The sequence below is a fragment of the Cyprinus carpio genome, chromosome A9 (genome assembly GCF_018340385.1).
Source record: "Cyprinus carpio isolate SPL01 chromosome A9, ASM1834038v1, whole genome shotgun sequence".
NCBI lineage: Eukaryota > Metazoa > Chordata > Actinopteri > Cypriniformes > Cyprinidae > Cyprinus > Cyprinus carpio.
In genome coordinates, this window is record NC_056580.1 from 5,239,198 (window position 1) to 5,264,094 (window position 24,897).

At 38.9% G+C, this 24,897-nt stretch overlaps 1 protein-coding gene across 4 annotated transcripts in view; it reads left to right on the top strand.

The window, feature by feature from the left end:
- LOC109082322 (cyclin-dependent kinase 16) overlaps window positions 1-24,897 on the top strand; it is a 73,065-nt gene that overhangs the window by 29,016 nt on the left and 19,152 nt on the right. For 3 of the 4 annotated variants that reach the window (XM_042763252.1, XM_042763251.1, XM_042763250.1), the window contains 8 exons: window positions 4,681-4,805; window positions 9,318-9,443; window positions 16,327-16,383; window positions 16,911-17,025; window positions 17,776-17,870; window positions 17,962-18,024; window positions 18,827-18,950; window positions 19,064-19,184. In XM_042763252.1, coding sequence (XP_042619186.1) covers window positions 4,698-4,805; window positions 9,318-9,443; window positions 16,327-16,383; window positions 16,911-17,025; window positions 17,776-17,870; window positions 17,962-18,024; window positions 18,827-18,950; window positions 19,064-19,184 — 809 coding nt within the window. In that variant the 5' untranslated portion in view covers window positions 4,681-4,697. Of the gene's footprint in view, window positions 1-4,680; window positions 4,806-9,317; window positions 9,444-12,901; window positions 14,442-16,326; window positions 16,384-16,910; window positions 17,026-17,775; window positions 17,871-17,961; window positions 18,025-18,826; window positions 18,951-19,063; window positions 19,185-24,897 lie in introns of those variants that run through there. The other variant, XM_042763253.1, reaches the window with a different exon arrangement.

The following is a 24,897-nucleotide window of genomic DNA, read 5'->3' on the forward strand; positions in this document are numbered from 1 at the left end:
GGCTACTTACTGTGCAGTCACTGCCGTTAATTTCAGATGGTTACGGTTATTGTTTTCAATAGCCAAAAGCCAGTTTGGCCTATTAAATACCAAATAAACATCTTGTTTATGTATATTTTTTCTTCTTTCTTGTTTGTTACTTAAAAAAAAAAATCGGAAATCGGTATCGGAATCGGCCAGTTTGCTTATAAAAAATCGGTATCGGAATCGGCCATGAAAAATCATGATCGGTGCATCCCTACTCTTAATTACCCTCATTTAGTTCAGTATTTAAAGTGTTGTCTGTTCCTTATTTCCTTTGTCCGGTGTCATCAGTTATACGTCTATTGGTGCTACATGTGTCTCCTGCCTGCCTTGTGTTACCCTTTGGATTGTTAATTAAAGACTGTTATTCCCGCCACTCCTACATCTCTGTGTTCCTTGCTTCTCACAGTAAGCAACCGTGACAAAACACTGGACCAAGCAAAGTATGAACTGGGCTGAGGAATTAATCTGGAACATCCAGTAGGATGTACGGCCTTTGGAGCGAAATGTGGACGAGTTCCTGAGTGTTGTACATCTGGTGAGCTGGAATGATCAACCATTTAACAAATGGTTAAATGCCAGCTTCCGAATGCGACTCAATGATGATAATTTGTTTTGGTTCCTGTCTTCAGATGATTGTTATAGAACCGTAGCTGACTTTATTAATTATGTCCTTGATTTAAATGGCTCTGAGTTCCTTGTTGATGTGGAGAATAGTCTGTCCCCATTCGGTGGGCTCTACAGCTCACCATCTACCAGCACCCTCCACATACCGTTCTAAAGATCCTGCTCCCTCTGTTCCACCCGTGCTTCCCTAAGCCCTTAGGTGGGTATTCAAGAGCACAGGGATGCCCCTGGAAGCCAAAGTGGCGGATCAAGCAGCTATCTCCTTCACATCAGTCCAGAAGAGGAGAAGGAGAAGACTAATGGCTCTAACCCCTGACCAGAGTCGAGAGATGGTTCTAGCCCCTGACCAGTGTCGAGAGAAGGCTTCTGTCCCCATGTCCAGCCCAGAAGGGGCTGTTGTTCCCATGTCCGGCCCATGGAGGACCGCAGATCCTGAGTCAGGCCCAGGGAAGGCTCCTGTTCCCATGTCAAGCCCAGAGAGGGCTCCTGTTCCAACGTCCAGCCCAGAGAGGGCTGCGGTTCCCGCATCCGGCCCAGAAAGGGCCTCAGATCCCGAGTCTTGCCCAGAGAGGGCTGTTGATCCCAACTCTGGCCCAGGGAGGGCCTTAGATCCTGAGTAAAGCCCAGAGAGAGCTGTGGTTCCCTTATATGGTCCAGGGAGGGCCTCAGTTCCCGAGTCCAGCCCGAGAGAGCTTGTGTCCCCAAGTCCAGACCGGAGAGGGCTTGTATTCCCGAAAGCAGCCCAGAGTGGACTTCTGAGCCCAGCCCAGAGCTGCCTGCTCCGCCACGGCCTCCTGAAATGCCTGTTCTGCCATGGCCTCCTGAACTGCCTGCTCCGCCATGGGCCTTTGAGCTGATACCTTCTTGGAGGCCTCCTGTCCCATACAAGCCTGTCTCTAGAGGCCTCCAGAGCACCCACCCCCTTTGTATTTGGCGCGAGGACGCGCCTTCCAGGAGGGGGAGGTAATGTCAGAAGTATGGACTGTTTGTGTTGTTTTTTTTATCCACATGTTCTCCGTGACCTAGTTTTTCCCTCTCGTTTTGAACATTTAAAGCCTTTATAGACATAGTGTTTCTTGAGCACCTTTCAAAACTCGGACTGTATCATTCTCCCACTCTGCTCCCTTGTTTACTTTTGAACTCCATCAGCGAAAAACTAGAGGCCGGTGCTTGGAATGCCTTTATAAACAAACTGGACTTATGGTACATAGAGAGCTGTATAATGGGCAAGTTCATCTTTATAAAGATGCTGTTTTTGCTGTCAAATATGATTTTTATTCACATCTAATTGAGTCTGGAGATGGTAATACTAAAGCTTTGTTCTCCACTGTAAATCGTATTCTGAAACCACCTAACAGCCTTCCTGCACATCTGTTCTGCACTGCTAAATGTGAATTTCTGAATGAGTGATGAATGATGAATTTGATGAATGAGTCTTTTTTTCAGTGACAAAATAAGCACTATACATCAACGAATGGCCTTCTCGCTAAACCCATATTTTAATTCATAATATAGTTTTTCCACGTATTCCCGTCTTATTTTTCTTTCTTCTGTTACCCTTGCCATCTGAATTAGAAATATTATTTACAAATATAATTCTTCCACGTTTACCTATTCCCATACCAACTCATCTAGTAAAAGCTTGCCGGCAGTGCCGGCATTGTTCCATCATCTTATAAAATAGCTGCTATAACCCCAGTTCTTAAAACTTGGTGCAGACCCTAACAATTTAGATAACTTTCTTCCTTCCTTTTATTTCCATAATTCTTGAAAAAGCAGTTGCAGCACAGTTCCATGCTCTCCTTATTAATAATAATATATATGAGTGTTTTCAGTCAGGATTTTGTTCTAAGCACAGTATGGAAACTGCCTTGGTGAAAGTAACTAAAGATCTGTTAATGGCTGCTGATGGTGGGTCTTTATGTATTATTGTTCTGCTTGATTTGAGTGCAGCTTTTGACGCTATTTCACAGAATATTTTGTTGAACCATTTATCTACTATTGGTATCTCTGGTATTCCTCTCGCCTGGTTCACTTCATACCTTTCCACCCTTTTTATGTTAGCTGTGGTGTCCCCCAAGTTTCTGTCCTAAGTCCTCTATTTGTTTCTAATTTATCTTTTCCCACTTTGTAATATCTTTTCAGTTACACTTTATTTTAAAGTGTCCTTGTTACAGCGTAAATATAACTTAATTAGTACTGAATAATATGAATTAACTTAATGTACTTACTAAATGGTTAGGTTTAGGATTAGGGTTTGGCTCAGGGTTACTTGCATGTCATTATGCATAATGAGTTATTATAATAGTAAGTACATGTAACATGTAACAAGGACACCTTAAAATAAAGTGTTACCATCTTTTCTAATTTTGGTATTAAATTTCACTGTTATGGTGATGATACACACCTTTATGTATCACCTAAGCCAGACTCCATTCTTTTCCGCCTGTCTGTCTTACTAACTGTCTTCATGAAATAAAAATGTGGTTCTCTGCCAATTTTTAACAATACAACAAGGCACTGAATTGATAGAAAAGATATTCGTAGTGACATCATTGCTTGATGACATCAGGAAACAATAAATTGGCTTATTGAACCGGTTCAATGAGCCAAACTGTCCGAAAAGAACCGGTTTGCAGAAATGAATCTGACTTTGCATCACTAGAGAGCTGTAAGGCCAATGATTGCACCAAAGTATACAATCCAATATAAGTGTTAATACCAACCCAATAATCTGTTTCGGGAAAGTCCACAGAAAAACAACTCCTCAATCCAGTGAAATCACCTGCATAGTTTTTTCTGTTAGTGGCTGTTCATTTGTTTGTCATGCTGCTCCTTTATACTGGTGTATTTCCTGTTTTCTGTCATGTGAGCAATTTATACCATCAATTTCTTAAAGACATACACACTTAAAATGAGGGATAAAAAGTTAATAAAGGGGTAAATTGAGCTAAGAAAACATAAACCCTTTAAAACTCTAATATAGCTTACATATCCATACAACAATGCACAGATTAAATGGATAGTTCACCCAAAAATGTAAATTTCAGTTTATTTACTCACCCTCAGGCCATCCAAGATGTAGGTCACATTTTTCTTCAGCAGAACAGTAAAGATTTTTACCTGAAGCCATGCTCCTTGGTGATTCTTAAAATGCAAGACTGTGGCCACTGTTTTTAGAGAATAAAAAAAGCATATCATGGAACACAAAAATAAACCTTGTGGCTCCTGGCAATACTTCCACAGACCAAACTTTTTACTTCATAAAACCTCAATATATCATCAGGAGCCACTGTTATGATTTCCTTTAAAATCAGTGGCAAAGTGAAAAAATCATTGAATTCTTTATAAAACATACTTTGTAAAACTCCCATCAGAGCCAGGGGCCTAGCTGCATTTTATTGATTTATGCCTATTTCTGCATTGAGTAAGTCCTAAACTAGGGTGAATAGGTCACAACTATCTAAAAGGATCTTATAAAGTGTTCAACCCAGCTACTCAACTTTGTGATATTTCTAACAGCCTCTGTTGCTCATGTTGCCAACTCTCAGAAATGAATGACATCCAGTTGCTTTGCCATTGCAACTCAGTCATTGTGTGAATGTCCCCTTTTACTCCAGATCAGGGATGGGCAACTTTAGTTCTGGAGGGCCACTGTCCCGCAGAGTTTAGTTCTATCCATAATCAAACACAATTGTCTGCAATTTTCAAGCAATCTTGATGACCAAGGTTAAATTTTTCAGATGTGTTTGATTAAGGATGGAGCTAAACTCTGCAGGACATCTATTGGTAATGACGGAACTTGCTGCCATAGTTGCTTTTGGGAAATGCACTCCAGGACTGGAGTTGTCTATGCCTTGTCAATGCTCCAGATACCTAAACTTTTATGTACCTAATATGTACATGGTTATGTTTGTTATTTTTTTTCACATATATAATGTGCAGTAAAATAAAACAGTAAGACATCAGAGTTAAAAACGTGTGTGTGTGTGTGTGTGTGTGTGTGTGTGTGTGTGTGTGTGTTTACAGGTGTTATCCATCATAAAATGTGGTCAGATGGAGAAAGTGATCAAGCTTCAGGAACCTCTTCTGATGAAGTTCAGAGTCCTGTTAGAGTGCGTATGCGCAACCTTCAGCAGCGCTTCTCTAATGAGGTAATGCATGTACAATCTCAAATTAGTAATAAACAAACATTCCAACAGGTAGACACACACTAAATGTTGTTCCCAAATGATAAATTAAGTTAAGCACATGCTAGATCTCAAACAAGGTGTTCTGCTATTTTCCCTGGAGAAACTTACAGCATGCAAACCTATGGTTCCTTAGTGCCAAAGGGGGTTAAATTTCATTATATTTTTGAATTTCTGTATATTTTTGTTGTATTTTTATATTTTTATTTATATTTATATTATTTATAAATATAAATAATATTTTATTTATATATATATATATATATTTTTTATTTATATTAATAAATATTATATATACACACTAAAAAATCTTGTCGCCTATCCAAGTTGTAGGAACAACAAATAATAACTTCTAGTTGATCATTTGGAATCAGAAGTGGCTTATATGAAAGGCAAAGGCCTCTAGATTACGCTTATTTTACCAAAATAAAATCTTATCACGCCTTGATTTTTAATTATTTAATTAGGATAGAAAGGTCAGACTTTGCTTAGACAAAAGTCTTGTCACTTAACAGAAATAATGTACAGTACAGAGCATAAAGTCATGGTGCAGTGGAAAAAAAATTAATACTGTGTATGACTCCCATGAGGTTGGAGGACTGCATCCATACGTCTCGGCAATGATTCAAATAACTTATTAATAAAGTCATCTGGAATGGCAAAGAAAGCATTCTTGCAGGACTCCCAGAGTTCATTAAGACTCTTTGGTTTCATCTTCAATGCCTCCTCCTTCATTATACCCCAGACATGCTCAATAATGTTCATGTCTGGTGACTGGGCTGGCCAATACTGGAGCACCTTGACCTTTGCTTTCAGGAACTTTGATGTGGAGGCTGAAGTATGAGAAGGAGCGCCATCCTACTGAAGAATTTGCCCTCTCTTGTGGTTTGGAATGTAAATGTCTTGATACCTCAGGCTGTTGATGTTGCCATCCACTCTGCAGATCTCTTTCATGCCCCCATACTGAATGTAACCCCAAACCATGATTTTTCCTCCACCGAACTTGACTGTTTTCTGGTTGAATCTTGGGTTCATGTGGATTCCAATAGGTCTTCTGCAGTATTTGTGACGATTGGGATGCAGTTCAATAGATGATTCCTCAAAAAAAAAAACCCTCCCACACTTCCACAACACACCATCCCTCCAACAAGCTGTCCTTGGCAAATGCAACACGATTTTTTAGTTGTATTCTGTTTAATGCTGGTTTCTGAGCACTAATTCGGGCATTGAGACCACTGCGTGAGAGAATTCGACAAACTGTTCTTGTAGATACAGAGGTTTCTGGTGACAAGTTCTTATATAGCTCTACTGCAGTTGAAAAAGGGCTGGCCTCTCGAACAGTTGTCTTATGGGGCCTGCTTGACCTGGGCCTGTCATGAACTTCACCAGTTTCTTCAAATCTTTTTCTTATCCTCTCCACTTGACGTTTAGATATATTAAAGATGTATGCCACCTCAGCAGGAGACCTGGTCTTCAGGCTCTTGATGATCAGCACTTTGGTCTGTGGTTGAATATGTGGTATGCTGTCAGAGGTCAGGATACATTTCAAATGAAGGTTGGGTGTGCTTGGGTTCTCCTTCTACACACCTGGGAATGTGTTAATTACAGTATTTGTCACAGGTGATGCTCTAATCTGTGATTGGTTCAATCCTTTAAAGATGTAAATAAGTGTAAATAACTTTAAATAAGTGTAATCTAGAGGCCTTTGCCTTTCATATAAGCCACTTCTGATTCCAAATGATCAACTAGAAGTCTAGTTATTATTTGTTGTTCCTACGACTTGGATAGGCGACAAGATTTTTGTCAGGGAGTGTATGTGTGTGTATATATATATATATATATATGTATATATGAATTACTGTTTTAACTGTTTTTTTTTAAGTTTTGAGGTCTGAAGCATACAATATGTTTTTAAAGTACAATGACCTCTTATATGTGAAAAGATCAGGGAAAAGGTGATTTATGAATAAGAAAAGTGGTAATGTTTAATTTTGAACTTTCATTTTAAAAGTATTTTTTCTATATAATTTAAAGGGTAACCCCTGATATTTGGACAGGGTGTTGAGGCCATCAGAACATCATCATCCGCAAACAGCAGCAATGCTACCCTAAGGCCCCCAAACTGGACACCCTCTGACACTTGGCTGCACCTTGAGATCCTGTCCATGAATACAACAAACCGGACCGGAGACAAGGGGCAGCCCTGACAGATTCCAACACTAACTGGGACTTACTGCTGAGAATAAAGACACAGCTCTTGCACTGATTGTATAGTCACCGGATGGCCCGCATAAGCAGTATCCTCAAGACACTCCGAGAAGCATGATCATAGGCCTTCTCCAAGTCTGCAAAACATGTAGACTGGACAAGCAAACTCCCATGCCCCTTTCCAGGATCCAGATATAAGCACGGGGAAGTCGTGGCCTAATGGTTAGAGAGTCGGACTCCCAATCGAAGGGTTGTGAGTTCGAGTCTCGGGCCGGCAGGATGGGGGGAGTGCATGTACAGTTCTCTCCACCTTCAATACCATGACTTAGGTGCCCTGAGCAAAACATCGTAGAACTGGACAAGCATAAAAATGGCTGCCCACCCTCCGGGTGCCCCTGTTGTTCACAGGTGTGTGCCTTTGCAGCACTCTGGCATAGGCTTCTGAGTATGGGTCACCATACTTGGCTGAATGTCACTTTCACTTACTAGGGTAAAGATCTGTTCCACTGTTCTGGGACAGAATGCCTTTGCAGCACTCTGGCATAGGCTTTCCCAAGTAGGCTGAGAAGCATGTTGTCTTGATAATCGGAGCATACCCTCTTTTCACCTTTTTAAAATATAAGAACCACCAAACTGGTCTGCCTTTTGCCAGGTCCTCTCCTGGTTTGATTATGGTTTGCACAATTTGATTATATCCAGAGCCTTCAGTATTTCAGAACAAATCTCATCCACCCTGGTGCTTTGCCACTTTGGATACTTTTAACTACTTCAATGACTTCTTTCTGGAAACAAGGCTATGACCTCCCCAAGTCCTCTAGCCCTCTACTTGTGAGGGGAAGACCTCTGTGTTCAGAAGATATTTATAGTGTTCCGTCCACCTCCAATATATATTGCCAGGTGAGGTCAGCTTCCCCTGCATAAGCCATCAGATGGTTTGCCAGAACCTCTTTGAGGCCAGCCAAAAGTATGGCTTCTCAGAGCTCTTCCTATACCTGATTTTTTGCTTCTGCAGTCCTCCTAGCCTGCTGAAACCACAGGCTAATTAATCCCAAAAGGTCTCCTTTTTTTGCTTAATGGCCTCCCTAATTGTTCATGTCAACTGATGTATTCTTGGGTTGCTGCCATGACAGGCATCAACAACCACCCTCCAGCCAGAGCACAGAGCCGCTGTTGATGACTGTACCCACTCTTACTCCATTTCTCCAGCTTTCCTTGGGATAAGAAGAATAGCTTCTCTTGAGGTGGGAGGTAAAGGACTTTAAAGGTCCCAGTTCACACGCTTGATTTGTTTGTGTTTCCCATTTCGTTTGCCAGCCTTTAGCCTTAGGTGGTCTTCTACCAGGCACACTTGTGAACCACCATATGTTCGAACATGGTGTTTGTTATGACCAATGCCATGCACAAAAGTCCAACAACAAAACACCACTCAGGTTCGATCAGACAAGCTGTTCTTTCTGGTTGTTCCACTCCAGATCCCTCAGTTGTCACCAACATTAGTGTTGAAGTTGCCCATCAATACTATGGATTCAAAAGGCGGTACCCTTTACAGGGCCCCACCCAGGGTCTGAAAGAAGGCCAGATATAAGCACAGAACACAGTAAGAGTCTTCCACTCTTCTTCCACGTTTCACTGTGTCATATTGAGGCAACCCTATCATCCATTGGTCTAAACTCCAAAACAATAGTGTTGAGTTGGAGACTTGTGATTCCCACACCTGTTCGCACCTCTCACTCTGGTCAACTATAGATGGAGAGAGTTCAGCCCCTATCCAGGCATTTACTTAAAGAGCTGTGGCTCTGTGTATAGTGAGGCCGACTATATCCAGCTGGTATTTGTCAACTTCTTGTTCCAACTCCCTCTCCTTCCCCACCAGAAAGGCCACATTATGCATCAATACCTTGTCTGTTAGTGCCCAGTTTTAGTCCTGTGTTTTTGGAGATTTTAGTTTAACCAGTTCAATCAACACTTCATTCCTTAGTGAATGCACTTTTCACACTCTTAAGTGTCTCTCTTTATATGAATGACTTTACAGCAGAATTTACTGATGTTTGTCCCTCTTGAGAACTTCCACACAGAATTGGCTACTGTTTGTTGGCAGCCTTTCATTGTCTTCCTTTGATCATAGTTTTTGCTAATGTTATCTCACAATAAAGTTGTATAAGTGCACTTCCATCAGCATTCCTTTAAGATATATCCATCAAGAGTGCTGCCCCAATCAACTGCTCTTTGGCACATTATTTATTTCCTTCCCTTCCATTTCCTTTTCAGGATATCAATAAACGTCTCTCGCTGCCAGCAGATATTCGTTTGCCAGAAGGTTACCTGAAGAAGTTTGCAAAAAACAGCCCCCCATTTGACAAACCTCTAAGTCGAAGATTTCGCAGAACGTCACTTGTGAGTTTTTCTTTGTCATGATCTATTAATTTGACATCATCAGATGTTTAGAATGTATTTCAGTTCTGTACTATATATATATATCAAGATCTGTTCTGTCTTGTTTTGAACAGCATTATTTGATATGGTAATTTGTCATAATCTTGAATTTTACCTTGAGGATTGAAGAATATTAGTATTGACAACATTGACAAATTGAAATTAATATATTTGTTAATAAATATTTAAAATAAGTGGGAGATGAAAGGCAAGGTGTTTTTTTTAATCATTATGAAATTAAGATTGATCATGGTGTTAATTATTCAGGCAATTTGTATCAAATACACTATATAGAGGTCTGGTCTTCAGAATGGTAGTGAATTATTATCAGTCATTTGTTGCAAAATTAACAATTTGGAAAATAGCAAAGGTTCCTTTCAAATCAAATAAAAACTGACAATAGAAGTACAATCAATGGCTGTTTTGCATAAAATAATTTAAATGAATTTTAAAAATTTTCATACAGTGTCTCCACATAAAGAGTCAGGTGTTGCAGTTGATTGGTCTTAAATTTTGATTTAAAGAAATGCTTTGACCTTAAAGGTAAGATTATGATATGTGGATGTTTAGAGTATTTATTTTTTTAAGTGGATCATAAAACTTGTTTTTTTTTTTTTGCATTAGGCAAGTTACACCAATTTCAAGGTCTGTTCACATGAAGATGAATGATTGGTGCAAAATTCTGTGCGATTAACATTTTAATTTGAAAGAACAGTGTTTTTTTTTTTTTTTTTTTTTTAATGGAGAGGAGTCTTCTCTTTTCCATTGTTATAAAACTGCAAAAACCGGCCAATTAATAAGAGTCATGGTTTTAGTCGTGCCCAGAGGTGCTACATAAGCGGTTACATAAAACTATAACTTGGTGGCACTATGAACAGACTATTTTGCGAAATGACAGTGAATAGCACAGGAAAAATCTGGTACTGGCTCTCTTGTCTTAGTACTCTTGTATTGGGTATTCTCTAATAAATATGAGTCTTCCTGTGGTTACGTGACCAAAGACGGAAAGGACTAATGTTTACCTGTCCACATTTAGAGCTGACATCCTGGGACTCTTTTTTTTTTTTCGTTTCATTTTTGTTGATTGGCGAGAATGGATTATGTTTTCTTTAGCTGGTGTGTAATAGCATGTATCCATTGCTTTGTTGTGGAGTACTGGAAGACACTCCAGGGATTCTTGGTCCCCAGAAAGTATTTGTATATACTGTATAATGGACTTTTGAGAAAGTTTGAATACATGCACACTAGGGATGTACCGATACTGGTATCAGTATCAGGCCCGATACTGCGCTCCTTTACTCATACTCGTACTAGAAAAAGTGCCCCGATACAAAAAGCCGATACCACACAGCGTGTGAACAGAGCTGTGTCCAGAAAAAAAAAAAAACATAGAAAATAGAACAACAGAGAGTAGAATGGAGTTATTAGAGATTAAGGATGTCTATGGAGTACATGTAAGTAATTAATATAATGCTAAAGATTCAATAGCCACCTGTATAGCGGATGTGTGCGTGTTGATAAGCCGAGTGCAGAGTGGATTGAGCGTGCTGCAGCACAGATACGCAAGCTTGTTGAGTGAATATCTGACAGACATTGGAAAGTTTGTAGTTCAGTTGAATAGGTCAAAAGTAAGTAAAACAATGCACAAGTTACTAATGTTATTTGACGGTAAGGAGAGCGAGAGAGAGAGTCCGAGAGCGCACACTTCTGTTGCATGATCTTGATTGCTTTCCGCTCCATTAGCGCATGCATTTGGATTAAAACTAAATCATAAATATAAAACAAACAAAAATTATAGGGGCATTCAATATAAACAACATTTATTTTAAACATCAAGCATACACAACTTTATTTAAAGCAGAAGTGAAACTTGCAGACTGTGTGAAATGCGCTAGGCTGTAAGTCTCTCCCTCACTCTGCACCAATACAAACATGTGCGCTGCGTATGTTTAGCTTGCTTTAAGGCCAAAGTATACTTCGGTTTTTACTCTTACACAAGGATCTGTGTACACTGCGCATAATGCAAATTACATAATCAAAATACTATGCGTGCACTCTTAAAATGTAAACGTTTTGTTATTACAGTATTGAGCTGCTGCTCTAATGTGCCATTAAAATGAACAGTGAAAGTAACTAAAGCTTATTCAATACATTTTAACATGTATAATTACGTGTGGAAATAACTGAAGGTAATATTCGTCTGTTAAATGAAGCCAGCTAACATGATTCATATTATTATTATTATTATTTTGTTTCTGTACCCAATATTTAAAAAAATACAAATGCTGTTAAAATACAGGTATCAGTATCGGCAAGTACCAAAAATGAAAGTATCGGTATCAGACTCGTTCTGAAAAAGTAGTATCGGTGCATCCCTAATACATACACAACAATGTATTGCCTTTTTGTATTTCAGTTGTGATAGCATTCATTTATTGCATTCTATACTGTATTAATTGTATAATACACTTTTAGGTGTTTTCGCTACTAACGTCTGTTTTTACTCATTGTGCTCATTCATTCATATTCACAAATCCCATGATTCGTGTAAACTTTGCAACAACCACACAGAGAGTTACATAGTGGTGGCCTATACAGAGACCTCTTGAGGTTATTTTGTATAAAATAACACACAAAACTATGAAGGTTAAAGATCTGTTGACCAGCCTGTTACGTATGGATACCAGTGATAAAGCCAGAAATTAAAAGGGTTGTTACAAGCAATAGACATGATGTGAATTTTTCTACAGGACCGTTTGTCAGAAGACACAATACTGCAGCAGAAATAATTTCTATTATTAGTTCTATGTATATTTCAGACAGTGAACAATCTTACATATGCACAAGGGGCAAAAATAACATTGTATTTAAATGTTTAAAAATGGTTTGCAGAGCTCCCAACTTATGCGGCTTCACATGGCAGATGCTAAACCAGAATTCAGACAATGAACTATCTGTGGATGATGATAAACGTTTTCGTGATTGTTGGGTATGTCCAAACAATGTAGACAGGGATTGAGCTACTTAAGATATATTTATTGGCCCTTAAAGAACAAATTACAAAAATAGACAGTCTGTACACAGTACCTTTAACTAGGAAACCAGTCTTAGGGAAGTTGTGGATGGTGGCTTGACATGGATCACTGGCTTAGCAAGAATGAAGAATTCCTGGAGAAACTTGAGAGGGCGGTCATAGATTGTTTGCTTCATTGTGATGAGAAATGGAATAGTCAGATGAAGAAAAATCAGACAGACTTGTAGTCGAACACTCTTCAGGTTCTTGCTCTGTTTAAGCAATAAAAAGCACATCCTTGAATAAGTGCTATAGCGTATTTACTAAAACTGCTTTTTTTACTATTTAAAAACAGTCAGAGCTACAACTTGGTATTATGCGTAGGCCACTTTCTATCCGAGATCTTACAAAAGCTCTCATGGGTGCTTTTCTTCCAGATGACAACCTGATGAAGGTAGAGGATAAGTTGAGGGTGCAGGCAGCTGAGAGATTTTGCTTTCGACTACTGGGCCCTCTGATTGAAGTGGAAACCTGATATCTCAGAAGAGGAACTGGTGACCTGCATTCTCAATAACACCCACACTAGGGTTGCTGACACCCAAAGAGGTTCAGTGAACACAGTGGAAGAAGTGTTAAAAATTTAATCCTTGGTGGAGAAGAACTGCATGAGAGCGAAAGGCTACTGACAAGAGGTGGGAAATCCAAAAAGTATAGAGAAGACAAACAAGAAGCCATCTGACCGTAGCTGTTCCAAAAATCTGACCGTGGTCTCCATAGCCCAACATCATGACTTCACAACACTACTCCTGGTGCCCATTATAGTGAAATAAAACGCAATAAAGCAGTGTTGCACACTGAAAGCACCTATAGAGACAGCTAGGTGAGGACCCTCCATCAGTCACTGCTCTTTTTCCACAAATATGTATTATGGTTAATGAAAGACAGGTTTACAAAGCCAGACGCAAGTCCATTATCTACACATGTCATGGGTACAGTCTGTTAGGTGGACACATACATTATGAAGCACACTCACCTGACTCTCCTGCCCATAGCAGGCTTGGATTCCTTGGTACCATGGGTGCTATCCTGAATGTCAGAATCAGCCTCTATGGCCTAAAAACAAAGATAGAGGGTATACGTCTACCACCCTTTCCATTTTACACATTTACTGAACTATAATGAATCAACACTGGACAGACTGGTGCTGAATAATGACACTGTTGTCTTTTTAGAGCTGTTTTACATTTCTAAATCTAGATTCCTTGACTTCAGAAGTTGGTCCAGTCTCCGATTCAGACAACTAGGAGGAGCTAGAGAGATTAATGTCAACTTTCCCTAACATGACATATAATCACTTTGCTAAGATACTAGATCATCCAGAGGAATTGAATGAAGAACAGGTAGACCAGGTGTTAAAAGACATTATCAACATCACTGAGCCTTCTCTCTCCCATGCTCCTCCCTTGTTGTCGTGGTCTCCAAACCTGATGGTTTGTACAGGTTCTGCATGGACTTCCATATGATCAATGGCAAGTCTATCACTGATGCGTACCCAATGCCACTGATACTTGACATCCCTGGATCAATAGAAGGGGCCTCCTGCAATCAGAGTACTGGCAGGTAAACATTGAGGAGATGAGTAAGGAAATTACAGTATTTATAATAAATAATCAGCTATACCAATTCAAGTCTATGCTGTATGGACTCCGCAATGCTGCTGTCACATTCTGGAGGCTTTTGAAAAAGGTTCTAACAGAACTGAGTGGAAAGATTTGCTTTGTTTTTATAAATATATGTACATGAATATATAATATATGAATGCTCTCTAGCAGGATCTTCAAGATCCACTGGTCCTCACCCAGTTCAAGATTTTCCAACCATTCCAGGTCCACATGAACGCTAGTGACTTGAGACGGAGCAATCCTCACTCTGTGGAAGGAGAGAAGGTATTAGCCTAAAGTTAAAAGGCATTATGGGCAACAGAGTGGAATTTTTCCACCTCTGAAAAGTGTTTAGCAGTGGTGTGGACTATGGAGAAATGGAGCCATTAACTGGAAGGAATGGAGTTTGAAGGCTTCATGTTATTACAAACATTCATGCCTCTAAAAATAGAAGCTTCTCCCTGTTTCTCCATCAACCATCCTAAGTGTGCATAAGTGTACATTAGCCAATATTTCTTAAGCCCAAATCGATGACAATACCAAAACTCACCTGTAGTCTACTAACAAGCTGTGGTATCTCCATACCCAGCAGCCTTCCCAGAGCACCAAAGTCACAGAGCCAGGACATGCATTGGGAATTGACTTGATTGGGGTGTTCCATACCAGTTAAAATAAATAAAAAAATAAAATCTAAAAATAACAATGTAAAAATCCTCACATTTCCATACAAAGAGGAAATCTAAACCAAATGAGGGCAATGTTGCTTGGCCTCATAAGGAAAGCAATATTTATTCTGTCTTCTTTAATTCTTCCTTAATTAATGTAAATTAATTGTATTGTTAATTATTGTTATTGTTCTCCCCTTGCTTGTACTTAGTCGTCCCTCATTTTCGTTATATGGTCTTGTTCTTCTGTGTTGCAAGAGCCCCACGACCATTAAGTGTGGTCACTTGACCAAAGATGGATGGAAGGACTAATGTTTACCTGTCCATATATGGAGCCATCATCCTGATACATGGAAGAGTGTTTTCCCCTCTCATCCATCGGTGTTCTCTGTTTTGTTTTAGTACAGATTCAATTTTGTTTTGCTGGTGTTGCCTCGTTGTAGAATACTGGAACTCTGAACTAATTTCAATTACTTTTGATTTTAGACTTTATCCTTGTTCCTTCATCTGACACCCTATTCCCTTTTCTATGTTCTATTTTCTAGGTTCTTTGGTTCATGTGTCATGTTCTGATTGGTTGGTTCTTGTCATGTGACCCTGATTGTTTGCTATAAGTAGCCGTCATGTTGCCTTTGTGCGTTGTCGTGTATTGAATGTATTTATCCTGCTGTCGATGAGTGTTTAAGTCATAGTCAAGTCTAGTCTAGTCTGTTCAAGTTAAGTTAAGTCTTCATTTGTTTCTATTTTAGATTACACTTTATTAAAATCTGCACTTGGATTCACTACGCTCGCCTACAGTGGATTATCATTGCACAGACGAATGCTGCAAGGATTCTTGCTCTAAGAACAATGAACTGAAAGTCACGCAAAACATTACTGGCTGTTTGAAAACATGTAAATGCTGTTTTTTCATAAGATTAGAAAGTTGCAGTGCTGCCCTTGTGTTTTTATTTCAACATTTTGTGTATGAGCAGTCATACACAAATACTGAGACAAAAATAAGAAAATCAATTAAAAAAAATACAAATAGGGTATATTATCATCTTGATAAAGAAATAGCATATTATACTGTTGTCCTTGTGTACTGCTGTATTTCTGAGTGAAATTGCATTTTCATTCAGCCCTTTTTCTTTTTTTTTTTTTTTTTACATTGATTGCATGCGAAAATGGCACCGATATTTCATGCTGGTGTGAACAGGCCTTAATGCTGAAAAATAGTGTAGTATAAAACAATTGTTATATTAATTGTTTCGTATAACTTATTCTACACACCTTCCTTCCTTTTTTCTTGTACATAAATATAATAAATCAATATATAAACACAAAGAACTCTGAAAGTCAGATCTCTTAAGGTGCGTTACACTTTCTTTTAATGTTTACATTATGTCATAGACAAAAAATCATATGCCTTGTCTTTCATTGAAACCCCATTGCTAACAAAGTCCTATTGATGATACATCTCTTTGTCACAACCAGCTAATTACTGAGATTTGTTTTCCTTTCAGTCAGAAATCGGATTTGGCAAATTAGAGTCGTATGTCAAACTGGACAAAGTGGGAGAGGTGAGATACTGACAATCTCAAATCCTCTACACACTACACGATGTTACCACAGTTTGTGATACAGGTTCAAATTAAATGAATTAAATGTGAGAGTGTTTGACATTTCAGTAGACGTGTTTAAAATGTTATAAATGGAGTGATTCTTATGTTGCCTTGTTTCTTTTGATCAAATTGTAAAAAGAAAGTTACTTTTAAAAGCAATGCATTACAATACAGCATTACTCCCTAAAAAAGTAACTAATTGTGTAAAAAGTAACTGGTATTACTTATTTGGAAAATTATATTTTTAAAGATATTTTCTTGGACATTAAAAAGTAATGTTTTAGTTCCTTGAAAAAGTAATCTGGTTGCGTAACTCGCATTACTTGTAATGTGTTACCCCTAACACTGGTTAAGACAGTCTTAGACTGACACTACATTGTTCTTTTCTGATAATTTTACAGCTTGCCTTTTTATATAAATGCAAAGGCCATTACACATCATTAATGCCACTGAACAGCATATTGTATGTGTTTGTCGGTGTGCAGGGCACTTATGCAACAGTGTTTAAGGGTCGTAGTAAACTAACGGATAATCTGGTGGCTCTGAAAGAAATCAGGCTGGAGTATGAAGAAGGCGCACCGTGCACCGCCATACGAGAAGGTACAGTGCTTTTAGGATGCATTAAATAGATTGAAAATAATTAAAAATGTGTTTACAAACGTCTTTAGAAATTTGGATCCGTTTCTAATGAATGCCGTATCATTCATCAAAGAATCCTGCATGCAATCCTGCATAAATTTTTCATCTTTTGCTTTCTGAAGTACTTACCATAGGTATTTGGCTTGTAGGTCACTTCTCACAGACTTTAAGATCTGTTTCCAGAACAGATCAACAACTCAAACTTAGTTCACCCATAATGCTATCTCAGCTTCTGGTTGAATCTTTATTTGGGATATTTACCATGTACAACAACACCTTCCGCTTCACTCACTATGCATTTTCCCTCATATAATCCGTGATGATGGATTGACTCTGATGTACTCCACATCTTCTTGTTGTGCATCAAGTCTGTCCGCTTCTCTCTCTATGCTGGTTAGATCCTTCCTTCCAGATTACAGCCCTCATCCCTCAAATTAACATAAAACTGATTTGTTTGTGGAAAAATTATTGCGTTTGGCTATTATTAAAATCAAAATTTGACTAGATAGCATTTTGTGACTTGGAAGATATACAAGTGTACTCCAGACTCTAGTAATTCTTAATGCATGTATATTGCTATTGGGATTTTTTAACACAATTTTCCAAGTAGACTACAGTAACAGTGCCAGGCTGTAAGTGTAGAGAATGATCACTTCTTATGATGTTTTAATTTATACTGATTTGATATGATGATATTTCTCTCTCTGTTAGTGTCTCTTCTGAAGAACTTGAAACATGCCAACATCGTCACCCTCCACGACATCATTCACACAGAGAAGTGCCTTACTCTAGTCTTCGAGTACGTGGTGGGTGATGTGCATGTCTTTTATTCATCTTCGTATTTCTGTCTTTTTGTCCACCTAATTCTAAGTCATTTGTGCTCTGTGTCTTTTCCAGGAGAAGGACCTCAAACAGTATTTGGATGACTGTGGGAGCATAATGAGCGTTTATAATGTAAAGGTTAGGGGCGAAGACATATATCTGCCAGCTATAGCTGTTTTTTACATTTTAAAGTTTAGTTTAAAATTTGTATGTTTATTATCCTAAACAAATAATACTATAAAAGTAATGCATGAGGGAAAGTCATTAAAAAAGAAAAATGTATTTTGTAGAAGAATTTGGCCACAGAAACAAAGGCATTGATTTAATAAATTAAATAGATAATCAAATGAATTAAAATAATTAATTAAATATATCAAATAAAAACAGGCAACAAAATGGAAGCAAAACAGTGCCTAGTGCATCAGCCTTTTCGCAGTAGCTTTCAAAGTGAAATGATTCTTCACTGCATTCATCACTGCCGTCAATACCAGTGAGGTTTGTCATCATTCACGTCAAACCTTGCACAACACAGCTTCTTCTGAAGAGACTAAGGCTTTCTGTGCATAATTAAAATTTCAGTCTGTTTATCATGCAAATCCATTATATGGCTTCAGAAGATGGAATATAGTGCACAAACATTATAGTGCAAAATATGGTGTACCTTTTAATACTGTAGGTATTACAGCCAGGAGGATACAGAGCGAAACTAGCAAAGAAACAAGAAAACCGGGATAAAGATATAGCAAAAGAAACAAGAAAACAGCGGCTGCCGTGTAGATAAAGGATAAACAAAAGCAAAGCCATATACACACATTAGCCTCTGTGTAGTCTAGTTCATTGTTAAATGCAGATTATTCAAATATTTTGGAAGATAAACACCCAACGGTAAGAACCTGATTTTGAAATTTGCTTTTTTGTACTCTTTGTTGCCACCTTATAGATTTTCCTGTTTCAACTATTGCGAGGTCTAGCTTATTGCCATCGGCAGAAAGTTTTGCACAGAGATCTGAAACCTCAGAACCTTCTCATCAGTGACAGGGGAGAGCTCAAACTTGCTGACTTCGGTAAGCCCAATCACTCACATACACAAATATTTATCTCTTAATTAACAGAAAACATTGAATAACTTACATTAATTGTACAGTGGAGTCTAATGGTTTGTTTGTGTCTACTGTAGGTCTTGCACGTGCAAAGTCAGTGCCCACAAAGACATTCTCTAATGAAGTGGTCACTCTCTGGTACAGACCTCCTGATGTGCTGCTGGGATCAACAGATTACTCCACCTCTCTTGACATCTGGTGAGATGCACATACACACTTACATGTTCAGGCCACGTGTATTGCTCTCATAAACACAAGTGATGAACGTTTGTAGGAAACTTCATACCTTATTTTCAAGTTTGGATAAACTACCGTGATGTATTATTTACATGGTAGTTATTTAGCTCAAAAGGGAAATATGAATAAATAACTGGTTATAATTAATTATAAATAATTAGTTCAGCTGCCAGAAATAACAGTAGCAGAATCATTATTACATCAACTAATCTGTTCAGCGTAATTTTTTATAAGCTCTAAGAAAAGTGATTTTTTTTGTGGCCACAGAAAATTACTTTCTTACAGTACTAATCGATAAGAGCATGTAGCAAGATCACACATACATGGCTAAACTGGAAAGTGAAAGTAAGAGTAAATGAATATAACTGGAACAGAAACAGGAGAATGATCCTTTGAAACATGTAAGACTCAGAGTCAGCACCCTGTTAACAAAGGGATCTACAGCTTATGCTATTAGTTTAGACAAATGCACAATACTTGCATTGCCTTGGCCATAAGGCATGATATATACCATCATTGAGGACTGTTGCACTGCAGCTGTCTTCTAGCCATGTTTCATTTAGAAAATCAGGTTGTTTGTGGTTATTAAGTCATTGATTAGCAATGATTTATTTTTTTAGTGAGCAAATGTTTAAAAATGCTAACTTGATGGCAGTGCTTTGTGTCTCAACAGCAATCTTAGTTTGATGCATAATAGGCTGCAGATTAGATTGGTGAGCCTTAGGAGTCCTTAGACTTCCTATGACGTGATAAAACTGAAATAGAGAAAGCTACAGGCACACTGAGAGCTGCTATCAGTTGTTTTTGGTTCACCTACAGCAGATGGAGGGTTTGGGCCCTGGCGTTGTGGCAGCGGTCGGAGAGCTCTCACAGGAGCAGGGCCCACAGGCTTTGGTGGTTGGGGGGCCCGCCATTTTTTAGTTGATATCTGGGGGCTTGCAGCAAAAGACTGGGAGAGTCTGGTCCCAGCACAGAAGTGGAGATGCTGAAGAGAGGGATAACGTGTCTGGTGTTGTCTCTGGCTCTGGTGTTTCCGGTGGCTGAAATATGTTGTCCTGCCATCCCTGGCTGTTTTCCAGACAGTCGTCCTTGGGTGCTGAGTCTTATAGCTGTTTTAATGCATCACAGTCTGTCTGTGAGGAGCTCTGTGGGCAGGGCTCAGCCGGGATAGTGTCCATCAGCAGTGCTTGTTGTGGCTGCATGGTGTTATCAGTGTCCTTGTGGGATGTCTCAACCACATGATGATTCAGAAGCTGATATGAAGTCCTGTCGTCACTCATACTCTGTCCAGGTGTGTGTGTGTGCCATTCAGGTTGAGTAGATTGGTACATACTACTGAAGGATGACGGAGGGAGAAGTAGATATTGTCCTTTAGCACTCTTGCACCAAATTTATTTTAAACAGGTGTCTATGTCCCCAGAAAAGACTGAAGTTGTCGATGAAATTGACTCCTTTTAAACTGCAGATTCTTTGGAACCATGTGTTCAGCCCAAGCAACCATGAAAACATATTTGTTCCTCTTGCTGGAAGTGGTCCACTGATGAACGACTGAACTTTAAGTGTTTGAAGTGTTTCAAAGAGTTCACTGAAGTCCTTCTTAAGGAGTTCTGACTGCTCTTTCCGAATATCATTCTTCCCCACATGGATGATGATTCGATTTGCAGTCTTGTGCTTCATCAGAATGTTCTGAAGTTCCTTGTTCACATCAGAAACCATTGCTTGAGGAAGGCAGCATGTTGTTGTATTTCTGCTACTAATGTCACCCACTATCAGAGTCCTGGGCTCGTCAGCGCTCAGAGCTGAATGCCGCTGTCTGCTCGACCTTGAGCACCTGTTAGTAGCGGTGTTAGCAGCTGGCTGATCCGATCCATGTTTAATCACATTTGGGGATTCCTCACCCGCATTCATTAATGCTTCAAATCTGTTCTCAAGATGTATAGGGGGTGGCAGAATACCAGTATTCACAAGCCTCGTCATAGTCGAATCTGGGGTAGAGGATGCTACGGCAGCAATACGAGAAACTCGTGACAATCTGATGTCTCGTGTTCCTTTGGGTCTCGCTCCCTGTTTGTGCCATCGATTAGTGTGGCGATCAGTTTCGGCTTGTTCCTCTACACTTGGTATACACTGTTGAGATTCAGAAGATTCATGGGACTCACCGGCTGTATGCTGAGAGGGTCCATGACGATGGTCTGCTGAGTGTTCCGCCTGTTTTGGAAGTCCAGCAAGGAACTTTGTATCAAGAACCACAATCCTTTGTAGAAACTTGCAGCAGTTCATACAACAAGTATATTCAACAGGAGGCATTTTCTCTCTCTTCTGTTTGAATGTAGGCAGTTGTTTTTGTTTTTTTTATAGTATTATTCCAGTCCCAAAGAGTTTTTAGTTTTAGTCTTTGTGCCAAAAATGTGTTGTTTGAGCACTGTGCTGATCTGCTGAAGTAAAAATCTTAGAAAAATCAGAGAAAAGTAGAGAAATAGGGAGCAAAGCGCAGAGCAGTAAGCAAGAATCTCCGAACGGTAGCAAAGAAGTTAAATGAGCGTTAAATGAGCATTCGGATGCAGTCTCAGATGAAAGTCTTGATGGATCAATAGTTAGATGGTGGTGAAGTTCTGATCAAGTTCTTCTGGGTTGAAGATTGACAACTTAAAGCTCCAATATGTAGGAATTTTGTAATAAAATTTCAGAAAATAACTTGCACAGTGTGATATATTTCCTCCAGTTGTGTACTTACAATATCTCAAAAGTCTCCGAAGATTTTTTATTTCAGAGAAATTCCGATTTTTAAATAACTGGCCGTCCCGGAAAAAATATGTCGCCTCTCAGTGACGCAATGTCCGCTCTATACTTTTTTTCCGGTGTAGACCATGTGATGTTCCACCACACCGGAATATCACATGGTCAAATGCGGAAGTGGTGGTTATGTTATAGCCGCGCGTATGGTTTGGTTGTCGTTGTTATGGATCACGATAACTCTTTGGCGAGTAATGAAGTGCCAGTAAAATGTAAGTTATATTGCTCTTTGTACTAAGGTAAGGATTTTTATCACGTGTGGTGACCGAGATTATGGCAGTACAATTAAATACAATCGGATATGTGTTGTTAAAAATATATTTAGTCATTACTTGCAAATGTTCGTTCAAATGGGATAATATAGTATAACATTTCAGGTTCCTTGCAGTTCATTAATTATGATGACATAAAATAATACGATCATATATACAGGTAATACAAAAACGAATAAATTACCTCATCCGTGATCATGATTCGTTTATCCAATTTAGATACATTGCTATGGTGAAAACGCATTAAAAACGACATCTCCCATCGTCACCTGCTTCATAGCGTCATCAAGCTTCGCCTTTGTTATTGTTGGAAATGCGCCCTCTTGTGGTCAATTACAAAAGTCACATACTGGAGCTTTAAGAAATGTAAGTCTGACTCGATTGTGGTCAGGAGAGTTCTCTCCCAAGTAAAAGTTGAAATGTGGCTTGTTGTAACTTTGAGGTCCAGCAGTGTTGAGGTCCTGTCATTCATGAATTGAAATTTCTTAAAAATCTGAAACTGCATTTCATGACCCCTTTATGTATGATGTTTATGTTGTTTTCAACGTTGATTTATAAAATGTGTAGTGTTTTTGCACCAAAAAATGTCCAATACTTTTGTAAAAATTATAATTTTCCATGCCCATTTTCACTCTGACTCTAAAAAAAAAAAAAACCTTCAATTTCAAGTGGCATTACCTCTCGTAGAAATAACTTCATCACACCATATCCACACTCTCCTTTACAGCATGTTGTGCGTTTTCATACTCGAGATGGCAAGCACTGTGATAGAGCCAAATATGTTTGAGCCCAAGAAAGAAGAAATTGAAACAATGTATCCACAATTACAATGTGTTAAGGGCCATTAGATTTGAGTTCTGAAACTTGTAGTATGTTTTATTGTAAAGTAATCTTTTATGTATAATGATATAGACCATTTCTATTCTCCATTTTATGACCACTTAAAAAAAAATAAAAAAATAAAAACAAGCCTTTGTAAAGGCTACAGTAACTGCAGTTTTGTTCTTTGGCCACATAAGTACATCTTGTGTGGACAGCAACCATGCATTTTAGTACTGCAGGTTACATCTTACAGTAAAACGAAATTCCCACACCTTTCATAGCTTTTTCAGCTCTGAGACTCATCACAAAACAATGTGAAGTCATGGTTATCTCATAAAAAGGCCATTTGTGTATAACTTTTGCCAATATTGTCACACACTAACAATGATTTGGTATACTTACATTGTCCTACTTTGTACAAAGAAATATGTCTCCTGACAGTTCCCTCCCAAGTGGTTCCATTGTTGTTAGAATTAAGTCTGAGAGTTCACTTCTAATCATCAGGCAGTTACTCCTATTTAAATAGTTTGGTTCAACTTACTCACCTGGACTTGGACTTTAAATTCAGCTTTACTGTTGGGATGGTATTGTGCAGGTGATGAGCAGTGCCTGGTTTCCTCCAGACATGACACTTAGAATTGAGGTTCATCAGACCAGATAATCTTGTTTCTCACAGTCTGAGAGTCAGGGGGACATGACATCTCTGGGAAACCACCCGGGTGGTGAATGAAGTGATGAAGTTTTGTATCTTCCTAAGTATACACTTACTAAGCTTTTTGTATCTTGTGTCTTATATTTGTCAGCCTTGTGTGCTAGCTGCAGAGTTACCTGTTGATGCACAGCGAAGTTCTTCAACAGTGACTTGAAGACTTGCCGGAGACAAAGACTTGGCAGAGTCCTTCTTCAACTAAGTTTAATGAAATATCAGATAGAACAGGGACTTGAAGGTCACAACTTTTTCTGGCAAGAGTGCTTAGTGATTGAGCAGCAGTTTTTTTTTTTTTTTTTTGTAGTCTCCCCTAGATTTCAGGGGAAGTCATGGCCTAGTGGTTAGAGAGTTTGACTCCTAACCCTAAGGTTGTGGGTTTGAGTCTCGGGCCGGCAATACCGGCAATGAGGTGTCTTTGAGCAAGGCACCGAACCCCCAACTGCTCCCCAGGTGCCGCAGCATAAATGATGCCCACTGCTCCGGGTGTGTGTTCACGGTGTGTGTGTGCACTTTGGATGGGTTAAATACAGAGCACAAATTCTGTATGTCACGTCACTAGATCTGTGCCTCAACACAATCCTGTCTCTAACCTCTGCAGGCAGTTCCTCTGACCTCATGGCTTGGTTTTTGCTCTGACATGCATTTTCAAACTTAATTTAGACAGGTGTAAGAGAAACAGCTCAATTTATGTTTTAATAGGGCGTTTGGACAGAATCACTGTTTTACAGCTGATCACTGAGTCGGCCAGCGATTCATTGAACGAGTCGTATAACATCAACTCTGCACTGGGTATTGAAACACAGGTGAAACACTATCAGTTTGCACAGTAACAAGATCGGCAGTTTTAGACATTAACTTGTAACAAAACACAAGATGCTTCTCTTTTCAATATAAATAAGGCTTTATTGGATAAATCTAAGAGGATATAAACTAATCTAACACATTAACACACATACTCACATATTCACACAAGTTGCCGAAAGAGAGAAAGTGAGGAAAGAATGAGTTTAAGAGAATGAAAATGTGAAATCCCAAGTTCATAGCAATATGTGCAATTGCATAGACATGAACAACCATC